This window comes from Oncorhynchus mykiss, chromosome 25, assembly GCF_057628025.1.
Source record: "Oncorhynchus mykiss isolate SJ-2025 chromosome 25, ASM5762802v1, whole genome shotgun sequence".
NCBI lineage: Eukaryota > Metazoa > Chordata > Actinopteri > Salmoniformes > Salmonidae > Oncorhynchus > Oncorhynchus mykiss.
In genome coordinates, this window is record NC_143046.1 from 87,017,147 (window position 1) to 87,030,000 (window position 12,854).

The 12,854-nt window shown below is 48.8% G+C and overlaps 1 protein-coding gene across 1 annotated transcript in view; it reads right to left on the reverse strand.

The window, feature by feature from the left end:
* LOC110517356 (angiopoietin-related protein 7) overlaps positions 1-12,854 on the reverse strand; it is a 38,119-nt gene that overhangs the window by 24,200 nt on the left and 1,065 nt on the right. The window contains exon 2 of the mRNA XM_036962285.2: positions 6,841-7,679. Within this exon, the coding sequence (XP_036818180.1) occupies positions 6,841-7,386 (546 nt within the window). The 5' untranslated portion in view covers positions 7,387-7,679. The remainder of the gene's footprint in view (positions 1-6,840; positions 7,680-12,854) is intronic.

The window sequence follows — 12,854 nt, forward strand, 5'->3', positions numbered from 1 at the left end:
ACTAAATACTAGATAGTTTCCTAAGGACTCAAAGTGAGGCGACCATCTCATGACAGACAAGAAAGAGAGAGAGTAGAGGGAGAGAGAGGGAAGGAGAGACCGAGAAGAGGGAGAGAGAGAGAATGAGAGAGAGAGGAAAGAGAGAAGGTAGAGGGAGAGAGAAAGGGAAGGAGAGACCAAGAGGAGGGAGAGAGAGGGAAGGAGAGAGAGAGAGAGAGAGAGGGTAAAGGGAGAGAGAGGAGAGAGACTAAAGGGGGAGAGAGAGAGGGTAGCGAGAGGAGAGAGCGAAGGTAGAGAGAGAGTGAGGGAAGGAAGGAGAGAGAGAGAAATAGGTTATTGTCTTTGGCCCTAGTACCCACAGCCCTGTAAGAACTAAACTGTGGCTTGTCCTAGGGATTGATTCAGTAAGCTCCACCTCGGGGAAGGGTGTCTAAAAAAGTGTGGAGATCTTTCCACTACCTTATATCTCCCACTGCTGATGTATGTAGCCTGCACTTCCTGCTGTACTGTTTGTAGCCTGTACTTCCTGCTGTACTGTATGTAGCCTGTACTTCCTGCTGTACTGTATGCAGCCTGTACGTCCTGCCATACTGTAAGTAACCTGTACTTCCTGCTGCTGCTATAGCCTGTACGTCCTGCCTTAATGTATGAAGCCTGTACTTCCTGCCATACTGTATGTAGCCTGTACTTCCTGCCGTACTGTATGTAGCATGTACTTCCTGCTGCTGTAGCCTGTACTTTCTGCTGTACTGTATGTAGCCTGTACTTCCTGCTGCTGTAGCCTGTACTTCCTGCTGTACTGTATGTAGCCTGTACTTCCTGCCATACTGTATGTAGCCTGTACTTCCTGCTGTACTGTATGTAGCCTGTACTTCTTGCTGTACTGTATGTAGCCTGTACTTCCTGCTGTACTGTGTGTAGCATGTACTTCCTGCTGCTGCTGTAGCCTGTACGTCCTGCTGTACTGTATGTAGCCTGTACTTCCTGCCATACTGTTTGTAGCCTGTACTTCCTGCTGCTGCTGTAGCCTGTACTTCCTGCTGTACTGTATGTAGCCTGTACTTCCTGCTGTACTGTATGTAGCCCATACTTCCTGCTGCTGATATAGCCTGTACTTCCTGCTGCTGATAAAGCCTGTACTTCCTGCTGTACTGTATGTAGCGCGTACTTCCTGCTGCTGATATAGCCTGTACTTCCTGCTGTACTGTATGTAGCCCGTACTTCCTGCTTCTGATATAGTCTGTACCTCTTGCTGCTGATATAGCCTGTACTTCCTGCTGTATGGTATGTAGCCTGTACTTCCTGCTGCTGATATAGTCTGTACCTCTTGCTGCTGATATAGCCTGTACTTCTTGCTGCTGATATAGCCTGTACTTCCTGCTGCTGATATAGTCTGTACCTCTTGCTGCTGATATAGCCTGTACTTCCTGCTGTACGGTATGTAGCCTGTACTTCCTGCTGCTGATATAGCCTGTACCTCTTGCTGCTGATATAGCCTGTACTTCCTGCTGTACGGTTTGTAGCCTGTACTTCCTGCTGCTGATATAGCCTGTACTTCTTGCTGCTGATATAGCCTGTACTTCCTGCTGCTGATATAGCCTGTACCTCCTGCTGCTGATATAGCATGTACCTCTTGCTGCTGATATAGCCTGTACCTCTTGCTGCTGATATAGACCGTACTTCCTGCTTCTGATATAGCCTGTACCTCTTGCTGCTGATAAAGCCTGTACTTCTTGCTGTTGATATAGCCTGTACTTCCTGCTGTACTGTATGTAGACTGTACTTCCTGCCATACTGTTTGTAGCCTGTTCTTCCTGCTATACTATATGTAGCCTGTACTTCTTGCTGTACTGTATGTAGCCTGTACTTCCTGCTGTACTGTATGTAGCCTGTACTTCCTGCTGCTGTAGCCTGTACTTCCTGCTGTACTGTATGTAGCCTGTACTTCCTGCTGTACTGTATGTAGCCTGTACTTCCTGCCATACTGTTTGTAGCCTGTACTTCCTGCTGCTGTATGTAGCCTGTACTTCCTGCAGTACTGTATGTAGACTGTACTTCCTGCTGTACTGTATGTAGCCTGTACTTCCTGCTGCTGATATAGCCTGTACTTCCTGCTGCTGATAAAGCCTGTACTTCCTGCTGTACTGTATGTAGCCCGTACTTCCTGCTGCTGACATAGCCTGTACTTCCTGCTGTACTGTATGTAGACTGTACTTCCTGCTGTTTATATAGCCTGTACTTCCTGTTGCTGATAAAGCCTGTACTTCCTGCTGTACTGTATGTAGCTCGTACTTCCTGCTTCTGATAGAGCCTGTACTTCCTGCTGCTGATATAGCCTGTACCTCTTGCTGCTGATATAGCCCATACTTCCTGCTTCTGATATAGTCTGTACCTATTGCTGCTGATATAGCCTGTACTTCCTGCTGTACGGTATGTAGCCTGTACTTCCTGCTGCTGATAAAGCCTGTACCTCTTGCTGCTGATATAGCCTGTACTTCTTGCTGCTGATATAGCCTGTACTTCCTGCTGCTGATATAGTCTGTACCTCCTGCTGCTGATATAGCCTGTACCTCTTGCTGCTGATATAGCCTGTACTTCCTGCTGTACTGTATGTAGCCTGTACTTCCTGCTGCTGATATAGCCTGTACTTCCTGCTGCTGATATAGCCCGTACTTCCTGTTGCTGATATAGCCTGTACTTCCTGCTGTACTGTATGTAGCCTGTAATTCCTGCTGTACTGTATGTAGCCCGTACTTCCTGCTGCTGATATAGCCTGTACTTCCTGCTGTACTGTATGGTAGTCTATACTTCCTGCCATACTGTATTTAGCCTGTACTTCCTGCTGCTGATATAGCCTGTACCTCTTGCTGCTGATATAGCCCATACTTCCTGCTTCTGATATAGCCTGTACCTCTTGCTGCTGATAAAGCCTGTACTTCTTGCTGTTGATATAGCTTGTACTTCCTGCTGTACTGTATGTAGCCTGTACTTCTTGCTGTACTGTATGTAGCCTGTACTTCCTGCTGTACTGTATGTAGCATGTACTTCCTGCTGCTGCTGTAGCCTGTACGTCCTGCTGTACTGTATGTAGCCTGTACTTCCTGCCATACTGTTTGTAGCCTGTACTTCCTGCTGCTGCTGTAGCCTGTACTTCCTGCTGTACTGTATGTAGCCTGTACTTCCTGCTGTACTGTATGTAGCCCGTACTTCCTGCTGCTGATATAGCCTGTACTTCCTGCTGCTGATAAAGCCTGTACTTCCTGCTGTACTGTATGTAGCGCGTACTTCCTGCTGCTGATATAGCCTGTACTTCCTGCTGTACTGTATGTAGCCCGTACTTCCTGCTTCTGATATAGTCTGTACCTCTTGCTGCTGATATAGCCTGTACTTCCTGCTGTACTGTATGTAGCCCGTACTTCCTGCTGCTGATATAGCCTGTACTTCCTGCTGTACTGTATGGTAGTCTATACTTCCTGCCATACTGTATTTAGCCTGTACTTCCTGTTGCTGATATAGCCTGTACCTCTTGCTGCTGATATAGCCCATACTTCCTGCTTCTGATATAGCCTGTACCTCTTGCTGCTGATAAAGCCTGTATTTCTTGCTGTTGATATAGCCTGTACTTCCTGCTGTACTGTATGTAGCCTGTACTTCCTGCCATACTGTATGTAGCCTGTTCTTCCTGCTGTACTGTATGTAGCCTGTACTTCCTGCTGTACTGTATGTAGCCTGTACTTCCTGCTGTACTGTATGTAGCCTGTACTTCCTGCCATACTGTATGTAGCCTATACTTCCTGCTGTACTGTATGTAGCATGTACTTTCTGCTGCTGCTGTAGCCTGTACTTCCTGCTGCTGCTGTAGCATGTACGTCCTGCTGTAATGTATGTAGCCTGTACTTCCTGCCATACTGTATGTAGCCTGTACTTCCTGCCATACTGTATGTAGCCTGTACTTCCTGCTGCTGCTGTAGCCTGTACTTCCTGCTGTACTGTATGTAGCCTGTACTTCCTGCTGTACTGTATGTAGCCTGTACTTCCTGCTGTACTGTATGTAGCCTGTACTTCTTGCTGTACTGTATGTAGCATTTACTTCCTGCTGCTGATATAGCCTGTACTTCCTGCTGCTGCTGTAGCCTGTACGTCCTGCTGTACTGTATGTAGCCTGCACTTCCTGCCATACTGTATGTAGCCTGTACTTCCTGCTGCTGCTGTAGCCTGTACTTCCTTCTGTACTGTATGTAGCCTGTACTTATTGCTGTACTGTATGTAGCCTGTACTTCCTGCTGTACTGTATGTAGCCTGTACTTCCTGCTGTACTGTATGTAGCCCGTACTTCCTGCTTCTGATATAGCCTGTACTTCCTGCTGCTGATAAAACCTGTACTTCCTGCTGTACTATATGTAGCCCGTACTTCCTGCTTCTGATATAGCATGTACTTCCTGCTGCTGATATAGCCCGTACTTCCTGCTGCTGATATAGCCTATACTTCCTGCTGTTGATATAGCCTGTACTTCCTGCTGTACTGTATGTAGCCTGTACTTCCTGTAAGCACCAAACCCAGTTGCCAAATACAGCCAGGGGGAGTATGGAGGAGCGAAACCCCAGGGAGGGGCACTCTGACAGGGGTAGAGAGGCACGTGGGACTGGGGCAGAACGTGGGACTGGGGCAGGATGCTCTCTAATCCTTTTAGCATGCAAGGTTAAGGAGGACTTATCACCTGGAGAAATAGGGAGAGAGCGAAAGATATCAGGATGGTTAGGGAAGTGGGGGATGGGGAGAAAGAAAGGTAAGGGGGGGGGTCGGGGCAGGGGGAGGGATAGGGTCAGTGGGGTAGGGACAGTGAGGTAGGGACAGTGGGGTAGGGACAGTGAGGTAGGGACAGTGAGGTAGGGACAGTGAGGTAGGGTCAGTGAGGTAGGGACAGTGAGGTAGGGACAGTGAGGTAGGGTCAGTGAGGTAGGGACAGTGAGGTAGGGACAGTGAGGTAGGGTCAGTGAGGTAGGGACAGTGAGGTAGGGACAGTGAGGTAGGGACAGTGAGGTAGGGACAGTGAGGTAGGGACAGTGAGGTAGGGACAGTGGGGTAGGGACAGTGGGGTAGGGACAGTGGGGTAGGGTCAGTGGGGTAGGGTCAGTGGGGTGGGGTCAGTGGGGTAGGGTCAGTGGGGTAGGGACAGTGGGGTAGGGAAAGTAGGGGCAGGGACAGTGGGGTAGGGAAAGTAGGGGCAGTGGGGTAGGGGCAGTGAGGTAGGGACAGTGGGGTAGGGACAGTGGGGTAGGGAAAGTAGGGGCAGTGGGGTAGGGTCAGTGGGGTAGGGACAGTGGGGTAGGGACAGTGTGGTAGGGACAGTGAGGTAGGGTCAATGGGGTAGGGACAGTGAGGTAGGGACAGTGGGGTAGGGACAGTGGGGTAGGGTCAGTGGGGTAGGGACAGTGGGGTAGGGACAGTGTGGTAGGGACAGTGAGGTAGGGTCAGTGGGGTAGGGACAGTGAGGTAGGGACAGTGGGGTAGGGACAGTGGGGTAGGGTCAGTGGGGTAGGGAAAGTAGGGGCAGTGGGGTAGGGACAGTGAGGTAGGGACAGTGGGGTAGGGACAGTGGGGTAGGGACAGTGGGGTAGGGACAGTGGGGTAGGGACAGTGGGGTAGGGACAGTGGGGTAGGGTCAGTGGGGTAGGGACAGTGGGGTAGGGAAAGTAGGGGCAGTGGGGTAGGGACAGTGAGGTAGGGACAGTGGGGTAGGGACAGTGGGGTAGGGACAGTGGGGTAGGGACAGTGGGGTAGGGACAGTGGGGTAGGGACAGTGGGGTAGGGACAGTGGGGTAGGGTCAGTGGGGTAGGGAAAGTAGGGGCAGTGGGGTAGGGACAGTGAGGTAGGGACAGTGGGGTAGGGACAGTGGGGTAGGGACAGTGGGGTAGGGACAGTGGGGTAGGGACAGTGGGGTAGGGTGAGGTACATTTACTTTCTGATAGCTTGCCTGAGTACCATGAATTCTCATTTGTACACAAATAATCAATGGTCATGAACAAGCTACTGTTTCATGCCTGGTGTGACTTCACATTGACCAACTTGTGGATCCAGAACTGCATGCACTCCAGAGCTACAGTATGCAGTCCTAGAACTCTGACTCCCCTGTAGTTCTAGAACGCTGACTCCCCTGTAGTTCTAGAACTCTGACTCCCCTGTAGTTCTAGAACTCAGAATTACAGTTGAAGTCCAGTTATAGTTCTAACTGTGACTGACCTGTAGCTCCAGAACTCTTGATGTGTTTAATGTAGCTGTGACTGACCTGTAGCTCCAGAACTCTCGATGTGTTTCATGTGGCTGTGACTGACCTGTAGATCCAGACCTCTTGATGTGTTTCATGTAGCTGTGACTGACCTGTAGCTCCAGACCTCTTGATGTGTTTCATGTAGCTGTGACTGACCTGTAGCTCCAGAACTCTTGATGTGTTTCATGTGGCTGTGACTGACCTGTAGCTCCAGAACTCTTGATGTGTTTAATGTAGCTGTGACTGACCTGTAGCTCCAGAACTCTCGATGTGTTTCATGTAGCTGTGACTGACCTGTAGCTCCAGAACTCTTGATGTGTTTCATGTAGCTGTGACTGACCTGTAGCTCCAGAACTCTTGATGTGTTTAATGTAGCTGTGACTGACCTGTAGCTCCAGAACTCTCGATGTGTTTAATGTAGCTGTGACTGACCTGTAGCTCCAGAACTCTCGATGTGTTTCATGTAGCTGTGACTGACCTGTAGCTCCAGAACTCTCGATGTGTTTAATGTAGCTGTGACTGACCTGTAGCTCCAGAACTCTCAATGTGTTTCATGTAACTGTGACTGACCTGTAGCTCCAGGACCTTGATTCGGTGCCTGTGACTACGGAGTTCCTCCTGTAGCTGGGAGATGGTCTCCTGGAGGTCCTGCAGCTGCTGTTTCCTCTCCTGGTTCTCCTGTAGCCAGTAGGACACTTCGTCAGTGCAGCGAAACATGTCTGGGCAGCGCTGGTGTTGGAGCTGAGGCAGCGTGGCTGTGACTCGACACTGACCGTTAGGCAACACCTCGTTGCTGTACTCCCCACACTGCATCAGACCGCTGCTGATACGATGGCTGTCTGGGTGTTCGTGTACGTCCGGATGGGAGTTTGGGTGTGAGTCTGGGTTTGTGTCCGGATGTTGATCATATGTGTCCGTCTGTGTTTCCGGAAGGAATTCTTTTGGAGGCACGTCTATACCGGAGTCTGATTGGGTGTCTCTGTGTCCACCTGTGTTGCTGTCATCAGCTCTGTCTTGGTGTGTATCTGTGTATGTGTAGTCTCCAGTCACCAGGGCAACGGTCCATAGGGCCAGTAAGGCAGCAGTCAGCAGGAGAGGTGGTCTCATCCTGACCATCCAAACCAGGTCCAGAAAGACCCTCTCAGACCAGCTCCAGCATGGGGGCTACACCTAAACTTGGCTCCAAATTAGACCAACTTAGACGAGGTCTTCACTCAGGCCAGGTCCAGTTGCAACCAGAGCCATCCAGGCTAGCTGTGGTCCCATGCAGTCCAGCTGTGCTTGGCTCTTATTCCCTCCAGACAGGGAGACCAGCAGGGAGACAGACTTCTTGGAGTGCAGTGGGACAGGAACTGCCTCCATTCACCGGAGACCCTCCTCTCCTCATGACAGCATCCTCACTGGCCTCACTGAGGACACACACACACACACAGTTAAACACACATTCTGACTGAAGATACACACACACACACACACACACACACACACACACACACACACACACACACACACACACACACACACACACACAGTTAAACACACACACACACACACTTTGACTGAGGACACACACACACACACACACACACACACACACACAGAGTTAAACACACACACACACTTTGACTGAGGACACACACACACACACACACACACACACACACACACACACACACACAGCAGAGAACAACAGACATTCATTTAAGTTGAGATGAACATCCTCCCCCTCTCTCCTGTCCACAGCCCATCCTCCCCACCTCTCTCCTGTCCACAGCCCATCCTCCCCCCCTCTCTCCTGTCCACAGCCCATCCTCCCCCTCTCTCCTGTCCACAGCCCATCCTCCCCCTCTCTCCTGTCCACAGCCCATCCTCCCCCTCTCTCCTGTCCACAGTGTGCTTAGGGTCGTTGTCCTGTTGGAAGGTGAACCTTCGCCCCAGTCTGAGGTCCTGAGTGCTCTGGAGTAGGTTTTCATCAAGGATCTCTCTATACTTTGCTCTGTTCATCTTTCCCTCGATCCGGACTAGTCTCCCAGTCCCTTGACGCTTGGCATTTAGGCCAAAGAGTTCAATCTTGGTTTCATCAGACCAGAGAATCTTGTTTCTCATGGTCAGTCCTTTAGGTGCCTTTTGTCAAACTCCAAGCGGCCTGTCATGTGCCTTTAACTGAGGAGTGGCTTCCGTCTGGCCACCTTACCATAAAGGCCTGATTGGTGGAGTGCTGCAGAGATGGTTGTCCTTCTGGAAGGTTCTCCCATCTCCACAGATGAACTCTAGAGCTCTGTCAGAGTGACCAGCTGGTGGCCAGCACTAGGAAGAGTCTTGGTGCTTCCAAACTTCTCCCATTTAAGAGTGATAGAGGCAACTGTGTTCTTGGGGCCTTCAATTTGCAGAAATGTTTTGGTACCCTTCCCCAGATCTGTCCTTCAACACAAGCCTGTCTCGGAGCTCTACGGACAATTCCTTTGACCTCACGGCTTGGTTGTTGCTCTGACATGCACTGTCAACTGTGGGACCTTATATAGACAGGTGTGTGCCTTTCCTAATCATGTCCAATCAACTGAATTTACCACAGGTGGACTCCAATCAAGTTGTAGAAACATCTCAAGGATGATCAGTGGAAACAGGATCCACCTGAGCTCAATTTCAAGTCTCATAGAAAAGGGTCTGAATACTTATGTAAATAAGTATTTCTGTTTTAATTTTTTTAGACATTTTTCTTTGTCATTATGGGGTATTGTGATGTCATTATGGGGTATTGTGTGTAGATTGATGAGGGGGAAAAAACTATTTATTCCACGAAATGTGGAAAAAGTCAAAGGGGTCTGAAAACTTTTTGCCCTGTAGTTGTGTGTCACCGGAAGCTTCCTCTCTGAGACGGGAATCCCATTATGGACTCACCACTAGGCAGATCAGCAGGTTACGACCCCACAGCCTATATACAACTACTTCCTGGACCTACCCTTTATTCAGCATTACTCTCCCCCCCCTCTCTCTCCTCTTTCTGTCTTCTCCCCCCTCTCTCTCTCCTCTTTCTGTCTTCTCCCCCTCTCTCTATCATCTTTCTGTCTTCTCCCCCTCTCTCTATCCTCTTTCTGTCTTCTCCCCCTTCTCTCTCTCCTCTTTCTCTCTTCTCCCCCTCTCTCTCTCCTCTTTCTGTCTTCTCCCCCTCTCTCTCTCCTCTTTCTGTCTTCTCCCCCTCTCTCTCTCCTCTTTCTCTCTTCTCCCCCTCTCTCTCTCTCTCCTCTTTCTGTCTTCTCCCCCCTCTCTCTCTCCTCTTTCTCTCTACTCTCCCCCCTCTCTCTCCTCTTTCTCTCTATTCTCCCCCCTCCCTCTCTCCTCTTTCTGTCTTCGCCCCCTCTCTCTCTTCTCTTTCTGTCTTCTCCCCCTCTCTCTCTCCTCTTTCTCTCTATTCTCCCCCCTCTCTCTCCTCTTTCTCTCTATTCTCCCCCCTCTCTCTTCTCCCCCCTCTCTCTCTCCTCTTTCTGTCTTCTCCCCCCTCTCTCTCTATTCTCCCCCTCTCTCTCTTCTCTTTCTGTCTTCTCCCCCTCTCTCTCTCCTCTTTCTGTCTTCTCCCCCCTCTCTCTCTCTCCTCTTTCTGTCTTCTCCCCCCTCTCTCTCTCCTCTTTCTGTCTTCTCCCCCCTCTCTCTCTCCTCTTTCTCTGTCTTCTCCTTCTTTAATTTCCTTTCTCTCTCTTTCTTTCTCCTTCTCTTCTTCTCTTCCCCTCTTTCCGTTTCCTCTCCCTTCGTGTCATTCCTTCTCTCCATCTCACTTCCTCTCCCTCTGTATCCCATCGGTATTCCTTCACCGTTCCTACAGATCATTAAACCTGCATCTCCATAATGCGGTCGGACCACCGCAGACCTAATCGCTCCTACGACCTCTGTAGACCTTTCAGAGACCATAATTGGTGGTTAAGATGAGATCCTGACTAAGGTTTAACCCTCTGCGTCCTGAAATGGCCTACACTACACTCGGCCACTCAATGTACAGTATATATATATATATATATATATATATATATATATATATATATATATATATATATATATATTAAGATGCACTGTATATACAAAAGTATGTGGACATCCCTTCAAATTAGTGGATTTGGCTTTTTTAGCCACACCTGTTGCTGACGGGTGTATAAAATCGCTCACCCAGCCATGCAATCTCCATAGACAAACATTGTCAGTAGAATGGCCGTATTGAAGAGCTCAGTGACTTTCAACGTGGCATCGTAAAGGGATGCCACCTTATCAACAAGTCAGTTTGTCATATTTCTGCTCTGCTAGAGCTGCCCCGGTCAAGTGCTGTTATTGTGAAGTGGAAACTTCTAGGAGCAACAACAGCTCAGCCGTAAAGTGGTAGGCCACACAAGCTCACAAAACAGAACCGCAGAGTGCTGAAGTGCGTAGCGCGTAAAAATTATCGGTCCTAGGTTGCAACACTCACTACCGAGTTGCCAGCTGCCTCTGGAAGCAACTTCGGCACAATAAATGTTAGTCGGGAGCTTCATGAAATGGGTTTCCGTGACCGAGCAGCCGCACACGAGTCTAAGATCACCATGCGCCATGCCTAGCGTTGGCTGGAGTGGGGTAAAGCTCGCCGCCATTGGACTCTGGAGCAGTTGAGTTGCGTTCTCTGGAGTGATGAATCACGCTTCACCATCTGGCAGTCAGACGGACGAATTTGGTTTGGCGGATGCCAGGACAACGCTACCTGCCCCAATGCATAGTCCCAACTGTAAAGTTTGGTGGAGGAGGAATAATGGAATGGGGCTGTTTTTCATGGTACGGGCTAGGCCTCTTAGTTCCAGTAAAGGGAACTCTTCACACTACGGCATAAGACATTCTAGACAATTCTGTACTTCCAACTTTGGGGAAGGCCCTTTCCTCTTTCAGCATGACAATACCCCCGTGCACAAAGCGAGGTCCATACAGAAATGGTTTGTTGAGATCGGTGTGGGAGAACTTGACTGGCCTGCACAGAGCCCTGACCTCAACCCCATCGAACAACTTTGGGACGAATTGGAATGTCGACTGTGAGCCAGACCTAATCGCCCAACATCAGTGGCCGACCTCACTAATGATCTTGTGGTTGAATGGAAGCAAGTCCCCACAGCAAAGTTCCACAATCTAGTGGAATTCTTCTTCTTCTTCTTCTTCTTCTTCTTCTTCTTCTTCTTCTTCTCCCCAATAGAATGGAGGATGTTATAGCAGCAAAGGGGGGGGGACCAACTCCATATTAATGCCCATGATTTTGGAATGAGATGTTCGACGAGCAGTGTCCTCATACTTTTGGTCATGAAGTGTAAATTGTCTGTGACTTAACACACAAGTATTCAAAAGTGCTGAAGTGAAATGAATTCAAAAAATAAATAAAACATTTAAACGGAAAAGTGGTGTTTGCGTATGTATTCAGCCCCTTTGATATGAAGCCCCTAAATAAGATCTGGTGCAACCAATTACCTTCAGAAGTCACATAATTAGTGAAATAAAGTCCACCTGTGTGCAATCTAAGTGTCACATGATCTGTCATATGATCTCAGTATATATACACCTGTTCTAAAAGAACCCACAGTCTGCAACACCACTAAGCAAGGGGCACCACCAAGCAAGCTGCACTGTGAAGACCAAGGAGCTCTCCAAACAGGTCAGGGACAAAGTTGTGGAGAAGTACAGATCAAAGTTGGGCTATAAAAAAATATCCAAAACTTTGAACATCCCACAGAGCTCCATTAAATCCATTATTAAAAAATGGAAAGAATATGGCACCACAACAAACCTACCAAGAGAGGGCCGCCCACCAAAACTCACGGACCAGGCAAAGAGGTCATTAATCAGAGAGGCAACAAAGAGACCAAAGATAACCCTGAAGGAGCTGCAAAGCTCCACAGCGGAGATTGGAGTATCTGTCCATAGGACCAGTTTAAGCCGTACACTCCACAGAGTTGGGCTTTATGGAAGAGTGGCCAGAAAAAAAGCCATTGCTTAAAGAAAAAACAAGCAAACACATTTGGTTTTTGCCAAAAGGCACGTGGGAGACTCCCCAAACATATGGAAGAAGGTACTCTGGTCAGATGAGACTAAAATTTAGCTTTTTGGCCATCAAGGAAAATACTATGTACGGCGCAAACCCAACACCTCTCATCACCCCAAGAACACCTTCCCCACAGTGAAGCATGGGGGTGGCAGCATCATGTTGTGAGAATGTTTTTCATCAGCAGGGACTAGGCAACTGGTCAGAATTGAAGGAATGATGGATGGTGCCAAATACAGGGACAATGACCCTAAGCATACCAGCAGGACAATGACCTTAAGCATACTGCTAAAGCAACACTTGAGTGGTTTAAGGGGAAACATTTAAATGTCTTGGAATGGCCAAGTCAAAGCCCAGATTCAATCCAATTGAGAATCTGTGGTATGACTTAAAGATTTCTGTACACCAGCTGAAACCATCCAACTTGAAGGAGCTGGAGCAGTTTTGCCTTAAAGAATGGGCAAAAATCTCAGTGGCTAGATGTGCCAAGATTATAGAGACAGACCCCAAGAGACTTGCAGATGTAATTGCTGCAAAAGGTGGCTCT